This window comes from Camelus bactrianus, chromosome X, assembly GCF_048773025.1.
Source record: "Camelus bactrianus isolate YW-2024 breed Bactrian camel chromosome X, ASM4877302v1, whole genome shotgun sequence".
In the NCBI taxonomy this organism is placed as follows: domain Eukaryota; kingdom Metazoa; phylum Chordata; class Mammalia; order Artiodactyla; family Camelidae; genus Camelus; species Camelus bactrianus.
Window position 1 is genome coordinate 101,845,318 of NC_133575.1, and position 23,170 is coordinate 101,868,487.

The 23,170-nt window shown below is 37.9% G+C and overlaps 1 protein-coding gene and 1 long non-coding RNA gene across 12 annotated transcripts in view; one reads left to right on the forward strand and one right to left on the reverse strand.

Moving 5' to 3' along the window:
• LOC123612323 (uncharacterized) overlaps positions 1 to 23,170 on the forward strand; it is a 155,342-nt gene that overhangs the window by 99,035 nt on the left and 33,137 nt on the right. The gene's annotated exons all lie outside the window — the stretch shown is intronic.
• MBNL3 (muscleblind like splicing regulator 3) overlaps positions 1 to 23,170 on the reverse strand; it is a 118,715-nt gene that overhangs the window by 7,385 nt on the left and 88,160 nt on the right. For 7 of the 11 annotated variants that reach the window (XM_074359531.1, XM_074359533.1, XM_010968442.3 and 4 more), the window contains 6 exons: positions 11,318 to 11,509; positions 10,038 to 10,274; positions 6,944 to 7,094; positions 5,273 to 5,308; positions 2,840 to 2,934; positions 1,835 to 1,908 (listed from right to left, as the gene is read on the reverse strand). In XM_074359531.1, the coding sequence (XP_074215632.1) occupies positions 1,852 to 1,908; positions 2,840 to 2,934; positions 5,273 to 5,308; positions 6,944 to 7,094; positions 10,038 to 10,274; positions 11,318 to 11,509 (768 nt within the window). In that variant the 3' untranslated portion in view covers positions 1,835 to 1,851. The remainder of the gene's footprint in view (positions 1 to 1,834; positions 1,909 to 2,839; positions 2,935 to 5,272; positions 5,309 to 6,943; positions 7,095 to 10,037; positions 10,275 to 11,317; positions 11,510 to 23,170) is intronic. The other 4 variants (XM_010968443.3, XM_010968446.3, XM_010968444.3 and 1 more) reach the window with 3 other exon arrangements.

Sequence of the window (23,170 nt, forward strand, 5' to 3'; positions counted from 1 at the left end):
AAAAAAAAAAGAAAAGAAAGTGAGAAATATTGGTATTGGAGTGGTTATCGAAGTAGGAGTCAGGATACTTGGTTCTCGGTCCATTTGTGTGTGTGAACCATATGCCAACATATTCCCCACTCTGAATTTCATATTCTACATCTGCGGATGTAAATTGAGCTGTTGAAAACTGTAGTGTACAATTACACTACACAACTAATACTTAAATGAAAACTGAGCTGTTGGAAATGGTCACTAAAGAGTCATCTACTATGATAGTCTGTGGTTCTCACCGAGTGCTAATGTGGACAACTGCCCTGGGTTAACAGAGAGGCACTCAGTTGTTCAAGGCGTTATCTCCACAATGCCAAAACATTCTGATGAACACCCACCCGCCCATTACTTCCTCCAACAGCCATATATTGAGAAAACATATTTGATACCATTTTGAAGTATGCAAATATTAGATAAACTTTAAACTTTTTATCTGAATGTTTTGGAGCCACGCAGAACTAGCCTAAGTGTGAAATTTGGGTATGTAGTATTTTAGAAAATTACATTTTATTTTCAGCATCCGTTACATAGTGAAATGATTATGGTGGCCAAATACCTCTAAATTTTCTGATGGAATCAAGCAAAATGGAATCACCATTCCCAAACATGTTCTGGTATGAAGTTAATTATATTTGACAACTTTTGTTCGATGTGAAGCAGCCCATGAGAATCAGGCAAGTTTTACAAAACCTGTATTCTCATGTTTGGCGCTATTCCCAAGTTGCCACTATCCCAAATGATTACCCCTGAAAACTATCACAAATAATACAGCTACTTCAGTTATTCTGTGTATTCAAAGGTCTTTTTAAAACATTCCTTATGATCGAAGGGACCTATTTATCTAATGTGCAGTGATTTATATGCTCTGTCCAGAACAGTGAGTGTTCTGGGCCTGTGTGTCCTCAGCAGGAAAGAATCATGAGTGAGGTTCTGGGGAACTAGTTGATTGAGAGAATTAAACTGTTCCCTCCTTCAACCAAATGAAGCACTCCAGTTGTAAGAATTTCAAGCTTTCAATGATTCATGGATGCAGTTCAGAATCGGTGTATTTGTTTAGTAAGTCCCTATAATTACTTAATTCATTATGATGCCTAAGAGTCTTAAGTGACTTCAAAAGTCACATGTTCCAGGTGAACGACTGCTCAAATTAAGTGTGGGCTATTACAGACCCTGGACTAGGCAAAGAGGAAATCAGAGGGGAAGGGGGGGGAAATCCGAAAATAACAACAACAAAAATTACTCCAAAAAGTGCCACGATTTGAATGAAAATAATGATTAAATTAGTAAAGTATGTCACTCAAAATTCAGAACAGCTGGAGCAATTCTGATAGACTTACATGGGAAGCAACAAAGTGGCAGAATGTGGAAGTGCTGTTTTGTATAATGTCTTGGGAGAAGCACTGCTTACTGTCTTTAAGATAATCACCTCCATCAAATTGTGACAAAATTACTTTGTTTTATTTCAATAAAAAAAACAAAGTAGAAAAAATGTTAAAAGATTAAAATTCAAAAATGATCTGTGCCTTTGGCTAACAAATAATACCCCGTTAATAATGGGAAAACATTTTGGAATTTGTAAGCTCCTTGGGAAAATACAATACCAGCTGTTATTTTCATATGAAAATCGCATATTTGCTCTCCACATTTCAGTTTGGAAAATTGGGAATGCTTAAATCAAGCTCTAAGTTACAAGCAATGTCTATTAAAGAAAATATTTACCAAAGCTTTTAGCAAATGCAATTGTGTAGATAAAAGATATAACCTACAAATATTATTTATATTAATACTTAAAGAAACTTACTGTTCTACTGGTAACTTCTACATCTGTGAAACAAACATGCTGCTATTCAGTTCATCTATTGATAATGGGGGTATCTATAGTAGTGAAAAAGATTTTAGATTAAAATAGTTTCTTGAGAGAATTCCATTTATTTTGTTCACTGTGTGGACATGGTAATCAATAACTATAGTCAATATCACAGGAAACTTTAGACATATTAACCATATCCACTAATAGTTAATTTTTCAAAAAAAGCACAGGTTAGAATGTGGTTTGTTTCCCCAATAAATTAATGCTCTATGTCCCATATGGTTATCATACTTGTAACTGAAACAGCAGTGGGACTTGTCCTTAAGCATGGTTACCACTTTAATAAGGCAAAATGGCCATAACATTACCCAATAATTATTGTATCTCCTTACAATTTCAAGACTCCTCCAAAATTCATAATTTGCATTGTGACTCTGCCTATAAGTACCTAAAGCAAATGAAAATTAAAACAACACAAGCACGTCTAATGTCAGCATGAGAAGGAATTTCTGATGTAATCACTGAGTAATGATGAGCATATATGTGCCTTGGAAAGAAACGTGTTATCTTTCTTTCCAGTAGATCTGCAAGTAAAGGTGATGACTGTACGAAGTGAAAGTTCAAATGCAATAACCAAAGATGGTAGTAAAATAAAATAAATTCTCCCCTCAACCAATGAGGGAACATCAAAACAATATTTAGTATATACATCTGAGGATTGGTGTGGTAGCAACAGCTCTACATCCAGCATATCAAGAGGAACATCTGTAACTGATTAAAAATGAGACAACTCTGCCCATTCATCTCAGGATGAGTAGCAAGACGGATGCTTCCCTCCAGAATATACACAAAAATAAAAGTTCTAAATGTAACAACTGCTTATAAAACACATAAGAATATGGACTGAAGTCTCTCACCAATCCAAAAAGCATATACTGTGCTTTACCAACACACTGTAGTTATTTAGGTCTGAACAGGTGAAATAAATGGCCAAACCTGATTGCCCGTAGCTGTTGCAGCGAAGGGAACGCTGGTGGCAGGTGTTGTTGCTGCAGACACAGTGGTAGGTGTAGCACCGTGCATCATGGGCACTTTCAGTAGGAAACCACGGAAGCAACACACGAGAGGGCGGAGGATTTATGCAACCATGACATAAATGATGGGATGGGGCGTGGTAGGTATCACAGCAACAAGCCACATGACGACATCATGACGGATACACCAGGGTGCAACATGCAATCACAGTCAGTGCAAAGCAACACAGCATGGAAGGGGGAAAAATTTCAAAAGAGAAAAGGGGAAAGCCAATTATAGTTACCATTAAGGAAAATGGAATCATTCTCAACATTTAGTTTTTGAGCAGAATCACACTGTCGTTGACTTCAAAGGCCAAATTTTCAGAAGGGGTGACAATAGATGTCTATGACAAATCTTATTTTACCAAGGCTATCTATCTGAATAGCTAGTCAAGCGGACAAGTAACTGCGTTGCACATTCAAAATGGGAGTCAGGAACTGGTGTCTGTCACTCACTCATGACAGACATGAGTGCTGTCACTTGATTTGCAGATGCAAACGGGCGGTTTTATATATATATATATATATAGATATATGTGGATATATACTTACCTGATCTGCATGCAAATAAAAATGGTAGTTCGATTGGTGGGTATATGGTAGGGGAACAGATATGAAGACTACAGTGGTCTATGCATGCAGGTTTCTAAGCACACCTCTGGCAAGCCCCTTGGAAACATAGGCTATTTATGAATCAACTTAGGCTATTTGTTTATTGTTTCATAAACAACCTAACTTTCCAAGGGGGTGCTTCATAGTAAATGTCCGACAACATCCTGTCTTCATTGCAAATATTACAGCTACAATGGCCAGCAGCCGCAACATCTCTTTTGGGATGATTTCTCTTTGCCGTTTCTAGTTTCTATGTCATTTTGAAAGCTTTTGGGATGCTTTTCTTATTTTGAGCTCATTTTGGAAAGCAAACCAAAGAATTAATATTTAAATGGTAAGCATGCGTAGGTAATAACTGACATCTACATCGACTGAATTCAGATTTTCGGCCAGTCTACAGAGAAAGTGAACAGCCTGGAGAGAGGACAATCATCCCATGGGACATCATAGGAAACACAAATGTACCCCAAATGGTGATTAACAGAAACTCTGTAGTTATCTCTCCTGCCCATCTCTGGTTATCCATTACCTATAGACAGCCCTCATTGTATCACATGCCAACTCTGAAAACACCCTTGTTTTCCCTCGGTGGGCGCAACAGCTACACAGGGCAGCAGCAGCACTGAAGCATGCAGTTTGCATTCCTACACGGAGCCCTTCAGGGAAAGGGCAAGGGAGCAGAGTCACAAAATGTAAAGACAGAGACACGGTTCACCAACTTCCCAAAGTCTATTCTAATCATATGCATATAATGCTTCTGTTAGTATCAATGGAAATGTTTTTCATTCCTACAGGGCAAAGCCAGTATCAGAGGCCTCACCTACCAGTGAATGCTACTACTATGTGGTTGCCATTTTGACTTTTTTTTTATCTTGGTAATCCTGTTTGTCCCTTTTGGGCTCTGCGTCTACTTTGGTTGACCAGTGGGATAGAGGTTGAGCTGTTGCAAACCCTCAAAAAGGACGAAAGAAACTGGATTGAGATGAGATGGCAGGGTGAGGTGGGATAGTTCCTCCCTGTATCAAACAGTGCTATTTTCCTCTGGTGTGTTTCTGGGGCCTGTGGGAACTACAGAAGCTGTGAACTCCCTAGGCATTCTGAGAGGGAAACAAGTCACTTTCCTTGTCTTCTTCAGTATTAGTGATGTACAAAATGGTTTCAAGATGGCTACCATATTGTACTGGTGGCTGATTAAAGGATATGTGTGTAACTGATTATTTAAAAAAACACATACCCCACAAAGAGTCATTTTGAAATGATTCTGATGTGCCTGGTTTCCATGCAGATGGCATTTCATCCCAGCACACTACAGAAATCCTCACAAATCACTACAGGATGCTCTAGCTTTGCTTAACTCACCCTTTCGCAACATCTGAGTATTGAATGATTTTGACCTTAAGGATAACTTGTTTGGGGAGGAATAATTTCTTAGTGATAGATGTGAAGTTAAGAACAAAACTGCCCTTTCTGGCTAGATAAGGAAATGTTTTGAAATATTTCAGCTGCAATTTTGGGGGTGAAAACAGAGAAGTGGCAGGGTATTTGGCCACAGTGGCAACCAACTAGGACTCATGGTGTAAGCCAATTACGACTCCACAAAAACAGACCACACCATAGTAAACCTTAAATACTCAGAAAATGTCCAGCCACATCATTCACTCACTCATCCCTTTCACAGTCACAACAGAAAATCACTTCTTTTCAGATTAGAAAAAGTTGAGAATTTTTGTACAAAACCTACCAATACTTGAAGCGGGTGCCATGCACAGTATTGGCCCTGCACACCATGCAGAAAAGCGTGAAAAGTAAAGAAAACAGAGATTTCATTATTAAAGCTTTACTGATAGAGATAATTTTTAACTAGAAAGATATTCTCAGCAATATCAATTAATCAGCACATGCAAATCCAGTAATGTCCCATGCTTACAATTACAGCTGAGTTTTAAGATCACAAGCCCAAGTAATCAAAGTAATTCTTGGATTCTTAGGTATGAAAATGAACATTGATCTTTTTCTTGAAAGTCCTTATCTCACTTAAATGACATGTGTTTTGGACAAATGCATCCTAAATGAGTTTTATTATAAAAGGGAGAGTTTTAACCAACTGTGTTTAATCAACACATATGATTTTCAAAATATGCACCAGGATGTGGTCCCTCATGCCAGTAAGTTTTACTTAGAGAACTAAGCTATCACCATTGCCTCCTCCACCTCGCAGCCAAGGACTTCATTAGAACATCTGGCAAAGAGGCTTTTCATCCAGAAAGTGCTCTCAGCCTGACAGGTTTTTATTTTGCTATTAATCACAGGGAAAGGGATTCTTCTGATATTTCTGCTTATAAATCTAGACTTCAAATCCAGCAAAAAAAAAAAAAAGCCAAAAAATGATAAAATTGTGTTTTTGAAATGATATCCTGAAGAACTACTGTAGTTAGTAAATAGACAAAAGACTGGTTTTTTATGGCTTCTTTCAAAATGAATTAACTGATTAATGTATCAGTTAACCAATGGGTTTCTTCAAGTTCAGGTATACAATATTATGTACTTAGTGTGTTTATATAATTAGCAAGGTTTCTAAATTAATTTTTAAAGCATGTCATTTTAATTTAATAACAATTTCCAAACTGAGGCATTTATGATTCTGATCCAAAAAAAAATCTACCATATTCCCAGCGGTTAGTAGTTTCAACTTATTCCCAAGAGACTTTAAGCTTGTTCTCAAAGTATTGAACCACTAGAAGAAAAGTATTTCACTTCATCTGATATTTATTTGAAATAAATTATGGCTTAAATTTTTCTTTTCAATTTAGTGCAAAACAGTTATGCTATTAAATATAGTTGAATGTAGGAGGTAATATAATATGCCACAAAGTGTCAGGAAAATATGATAAACGGCTATATATTTTATATTAACTGGTTTAAGAGTTAGACGCTAAAGACAGTTGTTTTTTATATATATAATATACTGTATTGTCCTATAAGTTTAAGGGTACTTTTATTATAACTATCTTTGGCATATCAAAAATATATGGACTCCCTACTTCTGTAATGCTGAAGCTCAGAAACTTTTTTTCTGAGCGCAGACCATTGTCTTTGAAACTGATACCTAAGAGTCAAGGAATTAATTTGAGGTCGAAACAAGTGAATCAAACATAAGAAGCAACAATTAAGAAATGCTAAAAAGAAAAATGTTGAAGAGTTTGCTAGTTGGATCGCAAACCATCAACTGTCAGGAATCACTGAAACACAGTTTGTTCTCTATACAAGCAGATCAAGCATCACTGCCTTGTTTTATTTCTAATCAAAATACCTGCTGATAGCCCTCACATAAACACTCTTTGGAAGCTGGCATGGTGCATTGTATTCATTCGCAACATCACTCAACTCACGGTGCCCAGAGCCCTGTTCTCACCTGCAGGGATGAATGCCGGCTGTGGGAGCTGCAGGTTAGCCAGAGCCTGTTGGCAGTGGAAAACACTGGGATTAAAGACCGGGGTGGCACCATTGGTCTTTTCAAGCGCCGATCTCTTTGGTATCAGTTGAACTGCACCAGGCTGGAGGGCCTGTGAGGGAAGGATGGATTAATAAGTAGTACCAAAGAAAGTAAAAATATATACTCCAACCAAGCCAGCAGCAGTTAGAGAAAGTCTGGCCTGGCTACCCTTGGCCAGGGTACCCATGAGGAAGGTCACCAAACGCAGAGTTACATCAGTGCACTCACTCCATGAGTACATACTTAGTCCAAAACAGAAAATAAACATACGGAGGAAAAGAGCTTTTCAACTTAACTAGTTTAGACAAATAATAACAATTTTTTTAAAAAAGTATCTCATCATTTGGGCAGGATGTGACAGGAAGCTGTTAATAGCAAATAATCATTTACAATTAACATGTCACGGATGCTCATCTATTAAGCTATTAAAATGAGATCAGCAGAAGCAACAGAGCAGGAAAGAGATTTTTGCCAGTTAAAATTTCCATATAGATCTAGGAAATAAATGGTATATAGGTGAAAAAAAAGATGTCAGTAGATCAGAGTGTGATTCTGTAACTCCAAAAATACAATTGATACAAGGACTTCAGGTCCAAGTCCTGTAACTATAGCTTTCCCAACTAACATGTAAGGAAAAAGTAAATGAATGAATCCTCCCCCACCAGCCACCTCACCCAGATACCTTAGATAGTTAGCAAGATGTATGCAATTCTCAATTACAAAAACATTCCAGTATGTATTCTTTGCTTTGTTAAGGCTGGGTAAAGCTTAATTCTAAAACCTCTTGGCATTTAAAAATCCTCCTTTCATGCCTACAATTCTTTTAAAATCCCACTGTGCCTGTAATATTCAGTCAAATCTGTCCTGGGATCAGATTCATGGGAGAAATCTGACATTACATTTTTTTTCTCAGCAAATTGCCCAGGACTTTAGAAACTTGTCCCAGCGACAACAGTTTGGTATGCTTCTAATTCTTAAGGAGACAGGCACACTTAGGCTGAGTAACTAGCCTTTCACATGCCCAAAACGGGCATGCAAGTCCTCCTGATTCCTGTGGATAAAGAAGGCCTAACAGTATCTCTGTTTTCATTTGGGAACTAAATATCCCCCCAAGTCTTCTTTTAAATGCATACAAACTGCCTTCGGTGAAGTTAACCTGAGCTATGCACACAAATATGAACCAGGTAAAAATCTCTCTTTCACAAAGCATTTCAGCTCTGAATCCTTAAAATATAGAAAGCTCACACTTCTTTGTGAAGCCTCCTTTACTTAATCTTGCCTCAAACAAATTTCTACGGGCCAATGTGACTTTGCCTTTAAGACTGTGCTCTGATCAGTCACTTGGAAAGGAATTTTATATTGACGTTCAAAAGTACCAATTGAAGGCCTACTATATAGTATTTAACTCTCTTATATGGGAATTTGGGGCTGACTTACATGCATTCTATCAAACACACCCAAATCATCAGAAACGGACACATTCATATGAAGGTCCCATAACTGAGCATGGAACAGGTACACACCGTCACAGGCAAGCCGTTCCTTGTACATCCCATGCATATGAGAACCTTTATTTTTAGGGGACCAACTGTATTCCTCTCCTTTTAGGTCCATGTTGTTTTTGAACTCTATGCCACCAACAGAAATAACCTAACAACTGGAGGCTTAAAATTCTGCCTTGAATATTCTCGATACCTTCCTATTTTCATAGCTTAAAATTTCCTCATTCAAAAGAATTTATGACAAAAAAAATTCGGTGAAGTCTTTTTTTTTTTTTTTTTTTTTTTTACCATTTGTTAACAGATTCTGTTGTCTAGATCAAGGGAGAAAGTAAGTTTGTTCTACTTTGGTACTCAGATCTTTCCTGAAGTCATGGGTTCAGTTCTGAGAGAGCAGGGATTTTGAGAACGTGGAGCAAGTCCAAAACTGGTGCTGTATCATTCAAGCCATAATTTATAAGAAAAGTTTGGAGAAACTTGGGGTATTTGGCCCAGACAAAGAAGACGACAATCATGCTCCTATGAAATGGTGATTGACTTATTTTTTTGTAATAAAATAAGTGTAAGTTCCAGTTCTAGCAAGGTAGATTTCAACTCAGTATGAGGAAAAACTTAATAAATAGGGATGTTTGAAAAGAAATGGATCTTTCTCATGAAAAGGAAAGGTCTCTGTCATGGGCTTCAGGGTCCTGGAGGTGACTTTTTTCCACAGTTGGGAAAAATGAGGTTTCCTTAGGGTTTTGTTCCTTATTGGGGTTATACCCTATGACACAAATCTCAGGCGAAAAGAAAAAATGAATAGCACACAGCCTATCAAAATAATTGAAACTGTGACGAACTTAAGTAATCATAATTCCTATTTCTCAAACTATCACACTATAGTGTTACGCAAATACTCTTCCCACCTCCTACCTTTCTGGGTTAAGTAGGACTAACATTTCCCCAAAACAGACTTGCTAGGGCAACTCAATAGGCAGGCTTCTCCCCATCATGTAGAAATATCCCCCCCACCCCCTGCCCTAGCCTTGCCTGGCTGCTGCCTTGAAATCATTAACCTTTGGGAAATTAGAACCTATTTACCACTCTATCCTCCAAGTCCTGTTTTCAAAAGGCATTAAGGCTCTTAACCAGCAAAGTACCCTGGAAGGTAGCTCTCAGGGCACAGAGGCAACTTTCTGCCTTTTTAGGATATAAAGGTTAGTTAGGCTATAAAAGCTACTCAAAAATAATTTACTGTTTAACTTGTACTCTTTCTCAAAAAAAAAAAAAACAGGAGAAAAGGCACAGTAGGTTAAAATCATTAGTAGAGCTTTTAAATAATTATCTTTAGAAAACGTTAGTGAATGAATTAGAATAAATAGGTTTTCTGTTTTCCAGCTCATAACCTGGGCTATTCGTTTTAAGGCCCACTCATGACTATTCAAGACTGTGGTCAGAGGAAATTAGACAAAATGAGTTATATATTAATCCTTTACCCCCAGACAGAAAGTCCACGCATCCTGGCCTGTTCTTACCATTGCTGTGGCAGCCGAATGGTTCATCTGGTGATGAGCTGCCTTGAGTTTGGCTTGCAAGTGTGCAGGAGGATGAAAGTACTTGCATTTCTCCCGGGAGCATCGACCTTTGATGTAATCCATGCAGATCGTCACAGTATTATCACTTGCCTCGATCATGGAAACATCCGTAGGGTGAGCATAGCGACAGTCATTCTCACCACGGGTACAATTTCCACGCTGAAATTCACGGCAAACCTTAAAGAAAAAAAATCACATTGATGCCTGGTAGGTGATTAGCTTTTATGTATTTTGCCAGGGAATGTAAGAGCAACAGTATACATTATTTTGTCATCTGTTCAGGAAAAATGTTACAAGCTGAAGGCTAACGTCAAGCCATAGTCACTATGAGATGTAAACATACAATTTCTATTCCAAGAAAAAAAAATCCATGCTTCCCAAAGGGAAAGTCTGTCTGGTTTCCTTACAATGAAATAACAGTATTGTTGAAAACCAATTTTCAACACTTGACGCAGTCTCATCAGCTAAGTTTGCAAGAGGAGGTTATTTTGTGAAGGTCCAAGATGTGTCTATCACGCAGCCATGTGCTTTTGCTCAAGCATACATGTGGACCATGGGACATGTACAGATTCCATTTGGATACATGGCAAAACATTTAAGGAGCGGCCAATGGAGCTGACTTTGTAAGAAATCCACTTGTTATTTACTCCAATTTATGAAGAATGATGTAGTTTGAAGGAGTTCTATAGATCAAAAAGCCATTTAAAATTTCTTTTTAGGTTTCCTTTCCTTAGGCATCAAGAGATACTTATTGTCTAGTACATCATTCTTAAAACAGAGAAAAAGGTTTAGACCCTATGAGACTCCTTTACATTCTGCATTCATAGATAGTTAATTAGTCAACTTTTTTTTTTCAGCTTGATTATTCTAGCAAGTAGCCATTCATCAACGAATACAGTAATCCCAGTCTGTAAAGCTGGAGCCAGGGGTAAAAGGAGCATTCCCACCAGACTTTCTGTGCCATAGCAAAGGAGATGAGGCCCAGTCTGCGGCTGGTCACGCTAAGATGTTGTTTGACCTACTGTACAACTGAATCAGTGCGCTTCATAATGGGGTAAAATTACAGGAGTAAAACGTTTAACATTTTTCTGAGGTTATATTCCATAAGTGGAAAATCCAGATGCACTTATTGAAAGCATTCAAAACATTGGACTCTAAGAATGTTCATGCATAAAGTTCATATCTACCCTATAAATATTTATCTATTTCTACACAAATACCTCCAGTTTATCTGAACGCATCAGTTTTGGACCAGCAGCTCCTGGCAATCCGAGAGGTGGGTTTCCAGAAATCAGAACAGGTGCATTTGGTAAAAGTTCGGCAGGGACCAGGCCCATCCCAGGATGAGGTAAGTAAGGATTGAAAGCCATGGCAGGATTAGCTGCAAGTGATGGAGTCACGGGAAAAGAAGTCTGTGTGTTTAAAACAGAAAATAAAAAGTATTAGAGGTAAATAGATTAGTCCTAATTTTTTTTTTTGGTGGTGGTGGTGGGGAGGTAATTAGGTTTATTTATTTTTAATGGAAGTACTGGGGATTGAACCCAGGACCTTGTGCATACTAAACATGCGCTCTACCTTCCCCTATACCTACACCTTCCCCTCCGATTAGTCCTATTATTACACAACGAAGCATTCTGAGAAAAAGCCTAAGCCATATCAAAATTTACCATTGTGTCTTCTGATTTATTTTTAGTCTCATACTAATTCCCATGTAGGAGTTGCTTTTAAACCAACAAATCTCCTTGAGTAACTAATTTATTGGTAAGCTGAGGAACCAAGCCACATAATTTTACCAGTCATGAGTTAGCTGAATTAAACCCCATTGATGGAGTCTTTTCCAGATGTGTTTTCTCTAGCACTTCCCCTTTTACCTAAAAACCACGTCGCCAACGATATCATATATGTGGGCAATCTGCCCGGTCTCCTCACACAGGCACCTGACAGCCCCCCTCATCCCACCCTCCTCCTTCCCCGTGCTCGGCGGTACTGTTTGGCTCCAAAGCTTCCTGTCCTACCATGATCCCACCTGCCCTACCAAACGCATGCTTCTCTTCTTGACCGACTATCAATTGTGGAGGACAGTAAGGAGGGAGGAAGAAAGGGATAGATTTTAAAAAGTGAGAGCTTTAACAACGTCTTGCTGTCTACCTAAAATGAAATTGGTTTGGTCGTGTTTTTTAGCAGTCCTGTTTCACAAACTCATCTGACTCGCCTAGCCTCGTCTTTATCTAGGGAACCAGATGACATGTGCAGTTTAAAAGGGGGCCCTAAAAATGCTATAAGGATCCCTATTAAGCAGGAAGAGATAATGTAACAGGATTACAAGGTACACACCCTAGAGTATAACTTGTAAAGAAAAGTCTTAGAAGTACAAAGGGCTCTTACTGGTTTTTCTATTTTTTTAAAAGTCCTGATCTCATAGAGTTTGATACATGTATTGCCTTTATTATCTGTAAAGCACATAATTTATCACTTTACTGTGCTGTTTTCCAGTTTGTTCCACATGTGGGTGTCTTTTCTTCTCAATGTGGTCATACTGTCTTTTGATAGTTCTCTTGTCTCCCCTATAGTACCCAGTATATAGTGAATGATTGATATAATCAATACCATCATTTAAAAATAAGTTTAAACATTTTAATGAATTAATAACAAGTCATGATTAAATGTAGTACATATCTTTTTTTTTAGGTTTAGTTGATTTACAATGTTGTGTTAGTTTCTGGTGTACAGCATAGTGATTCAGTTATACGTATTTTTTTTTACTATAGGTTATTACAAGATATTGAATGTAGTTTCTTGTGCTATACAGTTAAGACCTTGCTGTTCATCTCTTTTATACACAGTAGTTTGTATCTGCTAATCTCAAACTCCTAATTTATCCCTCAGCCACTCCTTTTCCCCTTCGGTAACCGTAAGTTTGTTTTCTATGTCTGTGAGTCTGTTTCTGTTTTGTAAATAAGTTCAGTTGTATCATTTCCTTTTAGATTCCACATATAAGTGATATCATATGCTATTTGTCAGACTGACTTCCCTTAGTATGATAATCTCTAGGCCCATCCATCTTGCTGCAAATGGCATTATTTCATTCTTTTTTATGGCTGAGTAATATTCCATTGTATGTATATACCACAACTTCTTTATCTAGTTATCTGTTGATGGACATTTAGGTTGCTTCCATGTTTTGGCTATTGGAAAGAGTGCCGCTACAAGCACTGGGGTGCATGTATATTTTTGAACTAAGAGTTTCTGCTAGATTTATGCCCATGAGTAGGACTGCTGGATCATATGGTAAGTCTATTTTTAGTTTTTTAAGGAAGCTCCATACAATTTCCCATAATGGCTGCACCAAACTACATTCCCACCAGCAGTGTAGGAGGGATCCTTTTTCTCCACACCCTCTCCAGCATTTATCGTTTGTGGACTTTTTAATGACAGCCATTCTGCTTGGTGTGAGGTGATACCTCATTGTAGCTTTGATTTGCATTTCTTTGGTAGTTAGTGATACTGAGCATCTTTTCATGTGTCTACTAGCCATCTGTATGTCTTCTTTGAAGACATGTCTATTTAGGTGTTCTCCCCATTTTTTGATCGGGTCATTGTTGTTCTTCTAGTTTTTGTTATTGAGTTGTATAAGCTGTGTGTATATTTTGGAAATTGAGCCCTTGTTGGTCGCATGATTTGCAAATATTTTTCCCTAGTCTGTAGGTTGTCTTTTTGTTTTATTTATGGTTTCCTTTGTTGTGCAAAAGCTTAGAAATTTAATTAGGTCCCATTTGTTTATTTTTACTTTTATTTCTATTGCCTTGGGAGACTGACCTAAGAAAACATTGCTACAAATTATGTCAGAGAACATTTTGCCTATGTTTTCTTCTAGGAGATTTATGGTGTCACGCAAGTCTTTAAGCCATTTTGAGTTTATTTTTGTGTATGGTGTGAGGGAGAATTCTAACTTCATTGATTTACATGCGGCTGTCCAGTTTTCCCAGCTCCACCTGCCAAAGAGGCTGTCTTTTCTCCATTGTATATTCTTGCCTCCTTTGTCAAAGATTGATTGACCATAGGTGTGTGGGTTTTAAATATAGAGCATTGCTAATCGTGACTTTATAAGGTAGGTCGTGCATTGCTGTGTAACTGGCAATCTCACTCTGTATTACTAATAGCATGTGTTCCTTCTTGCTTTTTCTTTCACTAAAAAAAAAAAAAAATGAACCTTTTGCACTGCCAAGCTGTGCCCACACCTTCTGCTATATCACATTAATAGGAACAGCTCTAAATGCATGTAGAATAGGAGGCTGTGGAGTAAGACATGAGGGGCAATTTATATTCATGGTGCCACCCCCTAGACAGACTTGAAATTTTCACCAGCACAACATTCTCTGTGAAACCCCTCTCATAAACCACATTCAACTTGGAAGGAAGGGTTTCCCCATTAGCACTCTACCTTAGGTGAGTGTATTAAATTAGCTACTTGGCACATTAGGAAGGACAGAAAGAACATGGGCCCCCCAAAACTGGTAAGGCACTCTAGGGTAAGTAGAGAAGGCATGGTGGCCAAGAGCTTTAAGGGGAAAGAGGTGACACCAGGTGGCAGGAAAGAGGACGGGGCAGTCAAGGGGGGTGCTTTAAGGTTTGAGGACAAAAGCCAAGGGCTGACCCAGCCTAACTAGGCACTGTGATGCAACAGGCTATAGGGACATTTCATACTTCTTGTTGAATGGGCTGTGAAGCTCTAGGAATTAGTTGATGTGATAGTATAATGAGATAAGGCCGACTTTATCAACTTGATGATTCATGGTTGTTTCAAAATTAGCAAGAATTTCTAATGGTAAAAACTCCATATTTGAACCACACAACAGTAGTCTTTGTTTGACTTCTTTTTCCTCTCTGATCTTCAAAATCAATTTTTCCCCATCCTATTCTTGCTTCTGCCTTTTGCTTGCCACAGAACTGAGAAGAACCCTTACTACATTTTTTTAAAAAAAAACTATTGACTTGAACGAAAAACTTGCAGGTGAGTGAATGGTCCAGATTAAAACATTATGAATCACTAATAAATACTGATCAATGAAGAATATTTAAGAATAATGTACATGTAAGCAGTGCTTCCTATTTATAATAGCTCTCAGCTTCCATATTTTTTTTCCTTCCTTTTTTGGGGGAAATTTTCCTGGCTAACTTCTGCTTTCTTTCGAATATATTTTAACCTTCTTGGGTTTGTTATATGTTTCAATTGTATGAAAACAAGCTGTAAATTAATTAAACGTCTATGTAAAAAGGGCTTGCTGAAAAAGTTTAGATTTTGTAAGGTTTCACCACAAACTATATTATGACATCTTTAGGTTTTAAAATTTAGTACTGTAACTTTTGTGACAATTTCCTCCTTGGTATAAGCTTCATTCTATAACGGTTTGAGAAGAAGTGAATTCTTCTATTCCCAACCCTCGGGGAACAGGAAGGTAACTGCTGAGTTTCTTATTTATTTTCAAATGGACATTTCTGTTCCTCACCACCACCTCTGCCCCAGGGTAACTACTCCATTTTCATGAGTTTGAACATTCAAGGGCTTAGCTTTAGCTAACAGGCACCTGTTAAATCAAGCAGCCTGTAAGTTCACACATTCAATTTTAATAAGTAACTTTAATCCTTCCTATACCTGTACTGCAGCCCTTGATGTCAGCTGAGCTGACATGAACCAATCTGTGGGGTAATCTTGAGTCTAAAGAAAAAGGTTCTTTGAATCTGATTTCTTTTTATAGACTGAAATGGTCTGGGGACTTAAATACGTTTCAGATATTCACCCAAACCTAAATTATTTACTAAATATTTTGAAACCCTAGAACCAGGGTTATGGATTTTCATCTTTCTCTGAGTTTTATAAAACCAACAAGAATGGTGGCAACAACTGGCTATATGAATAGAAAGATCACCTAGACGGTTATTTATCCTTCATGTCTCTAACAGCATTCGCTGCTAGGATAGGAATTCCCACGAGCTACCAGTTATTTGCACCCTACCTAGGAACTATCAGGGCCTTGGGAAATGCTTTCTAAAATTCAGTGAATTGTCTCTAGAACAGTGGAACCTAACCTTTTCTGAGTCCTGGATTTATCTGAGAGTCTGATGAAAGCTGTGGACCCTGTCCATGGAAAAATTCACGTGTGCACAAATTGCATGTCATCTCAGGAAGTTCAAGGACCTCGTGAAACTCACCCCTGGGGTGCGGTTATGGACTACTTACTGTTTAAGAGCTTGTGTTCTAGGGTACCGGTTGGCAAACCACAGCCCCTGAGCCAAATCCAGCCTCCCCTGTTTTTGTATGGCCAGAATGGTAAAGATGGTTTCTACATTTTTAAATGGTTGGGAAAAAGTAAAAGATGAATAATATTCCATAACACATGAAAATTATACACAATTCATATTTCAGTGTCCATAAATTCCACCATGCTCATTAGTAGACCTGTATTAGAAAAAATGTGGCTATCTGTTTTCTCTCTTGTTACACAAGTACCTACATAATATACTCCTTATTTCTTGTCCCACAACGCCTAAAATATTTACTATTTAGTTATTTAGAGAAAATTTTACTAATCATCATTCTAGAAGATTCCAAAAAATAAAGCACTCCATCAATTTCTGAAATAAAGCGCTAATTATATAAAAATCTATTGATGTGAATTTAATACTCATGGCAAGATGCCACAAGTTGAAAAATTTGGCTTTAGAAATGATTACTAAAATTCACTAAAATGTTCTTTTGGATAGTTACTAAAATTTGAGTTCTTAACTATTTGTTTATAGAACAATAACTACTCAGTGACTAAGAATGAGGAGACAGATGGAATCTTGTAAAGGTAAAATTTTAGGAGCCACTGCATTTTGGTCTTAAAGGATTCTAAAGCACCTTGGAATAATAATACAATTCAATGAAAAACATTTCCTCAAATAAATATGTCTAGTTTACACATACATTTTAGGAACACTGATTACTTAAAGTGGGGTTTTCCTGAAGCTAGTATAAAGAAATAAAAATTAAATGTTATGCTAAATCCACCTCTGTATCTCCCCAACAGCCTAGATCTATTTGTAATTACTTTAATAACATCCAAGGTCAGTTACAGTCATTGTTGGATGAATGCAAAATACTTAAGTCACTTAGGCTAATCCTGGCCTGAAGTCAACGTAATAATTGAGGCCTACCCTCTCTAAGCTCCTGTCTAAACATTTTCTTTTATAGGCTGGTAAACATTTGGTAACAATTTGTTGATTTGATCTTAATACCAGAAAAATAGCACTCTTAACTTTAACTAGCCCTCATAATACCTTAATTTTATTACTCACTTACAAGCATTCATATAGTATAAAAAGAAGCCCTTTCACTGTCACCAGGCATATTTCTATCCTTAGATAATCCCAAACCACAATGAAATGTATAATTTTCGTTTCCATCAGACTTTACCAGCCGTTCACATGGAGCACAACTGAGTAATCTTTGTTTCCCAGTTTTTGCTTGGTCATCTCCACACTCTGAGCGGTGTTCTGCGGGGACTGAGCTGGCCAAAAGGCATACTGCAGGAGGCCCACATAACCTCCAGACTAGTTAATTGGTCCCTCAATAATTGAGAGTGAACTTTATAAACAGATGCATGCTGATAGTGGTGTTTATGTACTAATCATACCTGTTAATGAATAAGTCACTGTGGCCCAAGAGAGAGGGAAGAAAACCAAATTCAAGGGTCAGAAGTGAATAGTTATCTCTACCTAGACCTGGCTTTTCTGACCTTATTAATCATAGAAGTCTCCAAATAAGGGGAAGCATGGAAGGTAGGCAGCTGGTGAAGAAGCCATAGATTACTGTGGGTATAAAAGGTATAAAGTAGAGCAAAAGCAAGAGAGAACAAGTCATGGTTTCGATCTGCCTGTATGTGGTGGGAGGAGAAGTGGCAGGGCAGGCCAGGAATTGTAATCGAGTGCCTAACCCAGATCAGCATTAACACCAAGTGATTCCTAGAGCTAAGGATCTGGCAAAAGGGCAAATGACTTCTTCCTTAGATGGGCACGGGGATTTTGACTTTGTTCCTGAGAAGTGAACAAGAACTGACTTAGAAATTATTTGTTGGTGAACCACCAGGTAATAATAGTGACAATTCAGTTAACTTTAGTATACCACTAGGGAAGAGAAAGTATTTTTAAAAAATCAAGTGGTTACCCAATTTTAACAAAGGGTATGAAACAAAATATGAGTTTTAGAGCATTAGGGAATGTAGGAGCTGAGAAAAGCAAAGAACCCACAGGAAGCCTGGAGACTAGACACATCTCAATGCAAGTTTAGGATAAATGGATACAAAGGGTTATAATTATGAGAGGTTCAACAAAGCACCACCACTACCACCACCAAAAGACAACACAAATTAAAACAAAACCTTGCATGGCTAATAGAAAAATAACTCTACTTAGTAAAAAAGAAGAGCCCAAAGCTATAAAAATACAGAGGATCAGGTACAAATCAGAAATGATGGGGATCACAAAAACATTAATCCACCATCTTACTGTTGTTAGGGCATTTATTCCTAGAGGGTAGAGAATGTTTCTAATTCATCTTTTTATTCACCTCTTACCTCTTTAAATGCCTGGCACAGAGTAGATGCTCAATAAATATTTAGTTAATGGAGTAAAAAGGGATTCCTAAGCCACTGATTCATTTTAGGCTTACCAGTTAGAAAAATCCAAATTAAAAAATCATAATACAAAAGACACACCCAGGGATCAAAAGAAGTGGCAGATTGAATTAATCCCTCAGTTTTGCTGTGTACTGAGGAAAATTTTAGGCAGAAGGCCACTCCCAAACTGTCTTTTGATACAGATGTGAAATGTTAGATCAAACAGTATTGAGAAGCACAGGGTATTTTGTAACACATGCACATATATGCATGCATTTTTAAATTGCAGTGGCTAAATCATCAGTACCAGAAGGTATCCAACGAAGAGTTCTGAACAAAAAGTTTAGTGATACTAGAGACCAAAATACGCAACTTCCTTTTTTTTAAATTGACATATAGTCAGTTTACAATGTTGTGTCCATTTCTGGTGAACAGCAAAAGATGCAACTTTTTATTACAAAATGTGTGGTTCCAGGGGACAACAAGTGAATTGCTAAGGTGACTGACAGCCACAGAATGGTTTAAGAGAGGGGGCTAGGTAAAGAAGGTTTTCAAATGATATTTAGTACATCTGTAAAGATTATTGTGGCAAATTAGGATTATTTGGGGGGGGCACTTTAAGATTACTACCAGGTGTGGAGGGCAACCACAGTTTCTTACACTAGGCCTCCTGATGGCCCTCTCAGTGACAAACTACTGAACATCTGAGCAAGGGGACGCTGATGATAAGGGGGGAAAAAGCATCCTTTATAGGTGAGACTGTCAAGCATTGGTTTGGTGTATTGTTGCTGTTGTTATTTTTGTTTATTTCCCTCAGGGGAAAAAGAATTTCAGAGACCCTCCAAACTTCCTGCCTTCACCTCACTCATGCTCAACAGCAAGTCATTCAGAGGCAGCTGGCCGTGGCTCAGACTATGACCGGGAGCAGGCAAGCGGACAGGCCCACACGGTCTCATTAGCACCAGGCTCTAACCAACTGAGCTAACCAGCCCCCGAGGGGAAGGACACAGAATGGGCTGAAAGGAGATTACATTTAATTTATCCCCTGGGAATATATGAGGGAGGATAAAGGGAGACTGTTGAGTTTTGTTACTATCAAAGAAATTGGGCATACTGTAAAAGACACCATGTACAAATGCCCTCTGTTTGGTGGCAAAAGTGTAGCATATTCGTTTCACTTAAAAAAAAAAAAAACAGATTTCACATTGCGTATTAAACCTAGTTGGGGACAAGGCAGCAAACCTCCCGCTGGTGTGATTTATTTTGTTTTACTATAAAAGGAGCTTTAAGCTGTGTGACAATATATATTCTGGGGAAAGGACCTGAATGACTGCTCTACTGTGGACCAGTAATTGCAGTCAGGAGTAAATCCAGGGTCTGAGGTTTAGGTAGTTGGATGGGGGAGGGGAGCCTTAAGAACAAATATCTTTGGCAAATGTTCCAAACACATTGTAAACACATTGCCAGGCCTCCTCCCAGGGCCCTGGAAGGAGACCATGCAGATGAGGGGTCTCGAGCCTTTACTCACCTCGGGGTAAGCTGACCCCTGGGAACAATTTGTAGGACAAATACATGTGTGAGGTCTTAGTTGCTATACCTAAAAGTAAAATCTTTTCTAATTTTTTTTAAGAAAACTTAGTAAAATCACGATAAAATGTTGAGCTCATCAGGTGGTACTACTCCACACACTCCTGTGATGAGATCTGGTCAACCTCAGTCAAAGTGGAACTTCACATGATCATGAGAGTCATAATTATATTAATAGCATATTAACCTTATAATTACACACCTGTCTTGAAATCTACTGACTTGAACATTTGGCAAAAGTCACTTTACAAAACATTTAATGTCATCACATCAGGATGAGAGAGCTAAATGTCATCATTTATCATTTCATGAGTAGGTAACCTGAGAAACTCACTGAAGAATCTTCAGTAAAACGCACTATCATTTCTTTCTTTCTTTCTTTCTTTCTTTTTCTTTTGCTTTTTGTTTGTTTGTTTTCGGGTGGAGGTGATTAGGTTTATTTATTATTTTTTAATGGAGGTACTGGGGACTGAACCCAGGACCTCGTGCATGCTAACCATGCTCTACCACTGAGCTATATACCCTCTCCTCTGTAATTTCTGTACTGACTTTGAGACTGGTAATCTGGAATATGCACATTGTTTCCTTTTCCATTAAATGTACAAAATGTCTTGCTTACCCTTTTAATGATAATTCTTAATAGAAGAGCCCTGACAACTGGGAGATAGCATAAATACTTCAGCTGGTAGGTAGTTTATGTGAACCAGAAAAACTGTAACTGATGTGAATATGCAAAATGTCTAATGTATCTTGATCAGGGAAGGGTATTATCCTTTGTCTTTACAAAATCATTCAACTACTTAACATTTTCTTAAAAAGTAAACAGATATTCTGCCATTTTACTTCTATTCACCTAAATCTGTCCTAGTCCAAAGTTTCATAGAGTAACATCTTATAGCTCTTATTTAAGTAAATTAGAAAAACAGTAAAATCGTTGGAGTCTAAAAATACTGGTATTATTAATTAGTACACCTCCCTTCCTCCTATCTACTGGAACTTCCTATTTTTTCACCATTTGGTTCTGAAGTGTTAGAACTTCAGACAGACATATAAGCTGGTTTATGAGAAATTTATTTGATAAACAGAATTGTGAAAATGATGTAAAAAGGTGGGGAGGGTCCAGACAGACATCAGATGGTTCTATCTATGATAAAGAAAAAGCCTGAAGTGGAACCCATGTTGACAGGCTCTGTGGTTTGGAACACCACAACGTGGCCATAGGAATTCAAGCCATGAAAAGTATACACCAGATCAGAGGACTTGGCACACCCCAATGGCTGAGCCAATAACCTCTGTATAAATCAGGTGAATACACTCGACTGGGTCAAATTTACCTGTGTTTTAAAGAACTGCCTCCATGTGAATCACCACGTGCAGAGAGAGAAACAAAAGGAATTTCCTAGCTATGGACAGGTCTAGATTACATAAAGTGTCTAAGTCAAAAATACTTTTAATAGCCTTATAGCATCATATCCACCGTATAAATACATATATTATATTCAGCAGAGAGAATCCTTCCCCCAGGTAATGAAAATTCCAAGTTGTGAAAAGACCTGAAATTTTAAAACAGTAGCTTTGCTTGAGGGTAGGAATCCAGCGTGTTTGCTTTCCCTAAAATTCTTCTACAGGGCTCATGTTTGCCTTTTAATTATGCCAAGGGGAGTTCTTAATTGTGTCATTTTTTGCTGTGAACATCAGAACTCTCTCTTAAACTGCACTGAAAAACACTAAGGATCCTGTCACACCCTCTAGTCTCACTTGCTAAACTTCGTCAATACAACTAACAAAAAAGCTTTCAGAGGTGGCATTTTATATTAGCAAATGTCAATTCTGCCCTGTTAATTACAGTGAACAAACTTGCCTGCTACAGCAAGCATTCTACCCAAATTGAGTTGGTGTGGCTTTTACTCATTGTTCGGTCACACTGAACAGAATCCATTCTCCAGCTACATTTAGGTTGACATTTCTTTTATCTGGAGGCTTATAATAAGCAAACCACACTCAATTTTCCAAAAGCATATGTGCTCTTCTGGTATCCCAGAAATTGATCAAAGTGTGCTTTGTGGGAAGACCTGAAGTTCAAAACAGTGATACCTAGTAAGTCTTAATATGCAGCCATGCAAATATTAGGACTGGAAATTTACACAAAAGCTTGAATATTTTAGGGACAAACTGTTGTTTGGGGAGAGTAGGTACCAAAGAGATGAAGTAAAATTCTACATTACTTCCATAGTAAAACCAAGATCCAGAATAAAGAACGTTTCTTTCAAGTCAGACTGGTAAATGTCACTTAAAATTGCTCACACTAGCTCAATTACAACACAAAAGCAGCTTTCTAGACCACAAAAGAAGATCATATCAATTGTCTCGGGATTAGCTGTTTGTACACATAATAACTGCAGAAATTAATCTTTTATCAGTTTATCACATCACAACAGCGATTGTTAAATAACCTACAAGGTAGAAAAGCAATTTCTGATTGTTCCCTAGGGTCTTCTAAGTAATGTCTTGTTTCTTGTGATATGCTATAAAAGAAATTGTTCTCCTGTGAGTCATATCAGTCATATTCTACAGCCTGAGAGCTGAAATTACCCTCATCAAAGAAAAAAGGGAAATGTATTCAATTATAGAAAGCACAGAGAATCAAATTAGAAAGTGCAAGAGGCCGAAAAACTCAATGGATGTCTCTCACTGGACTCTAAAAAAGCCACTCCCAATTCTCCAGTGTGAGTCAGCATGATCAATAATGCATGAAGGGTTGGGACTTGAATGGAGATACTCTACTGGAGGCTGAATGAAAGATGGATAGTCTGCCTCCCGTCTTTACCC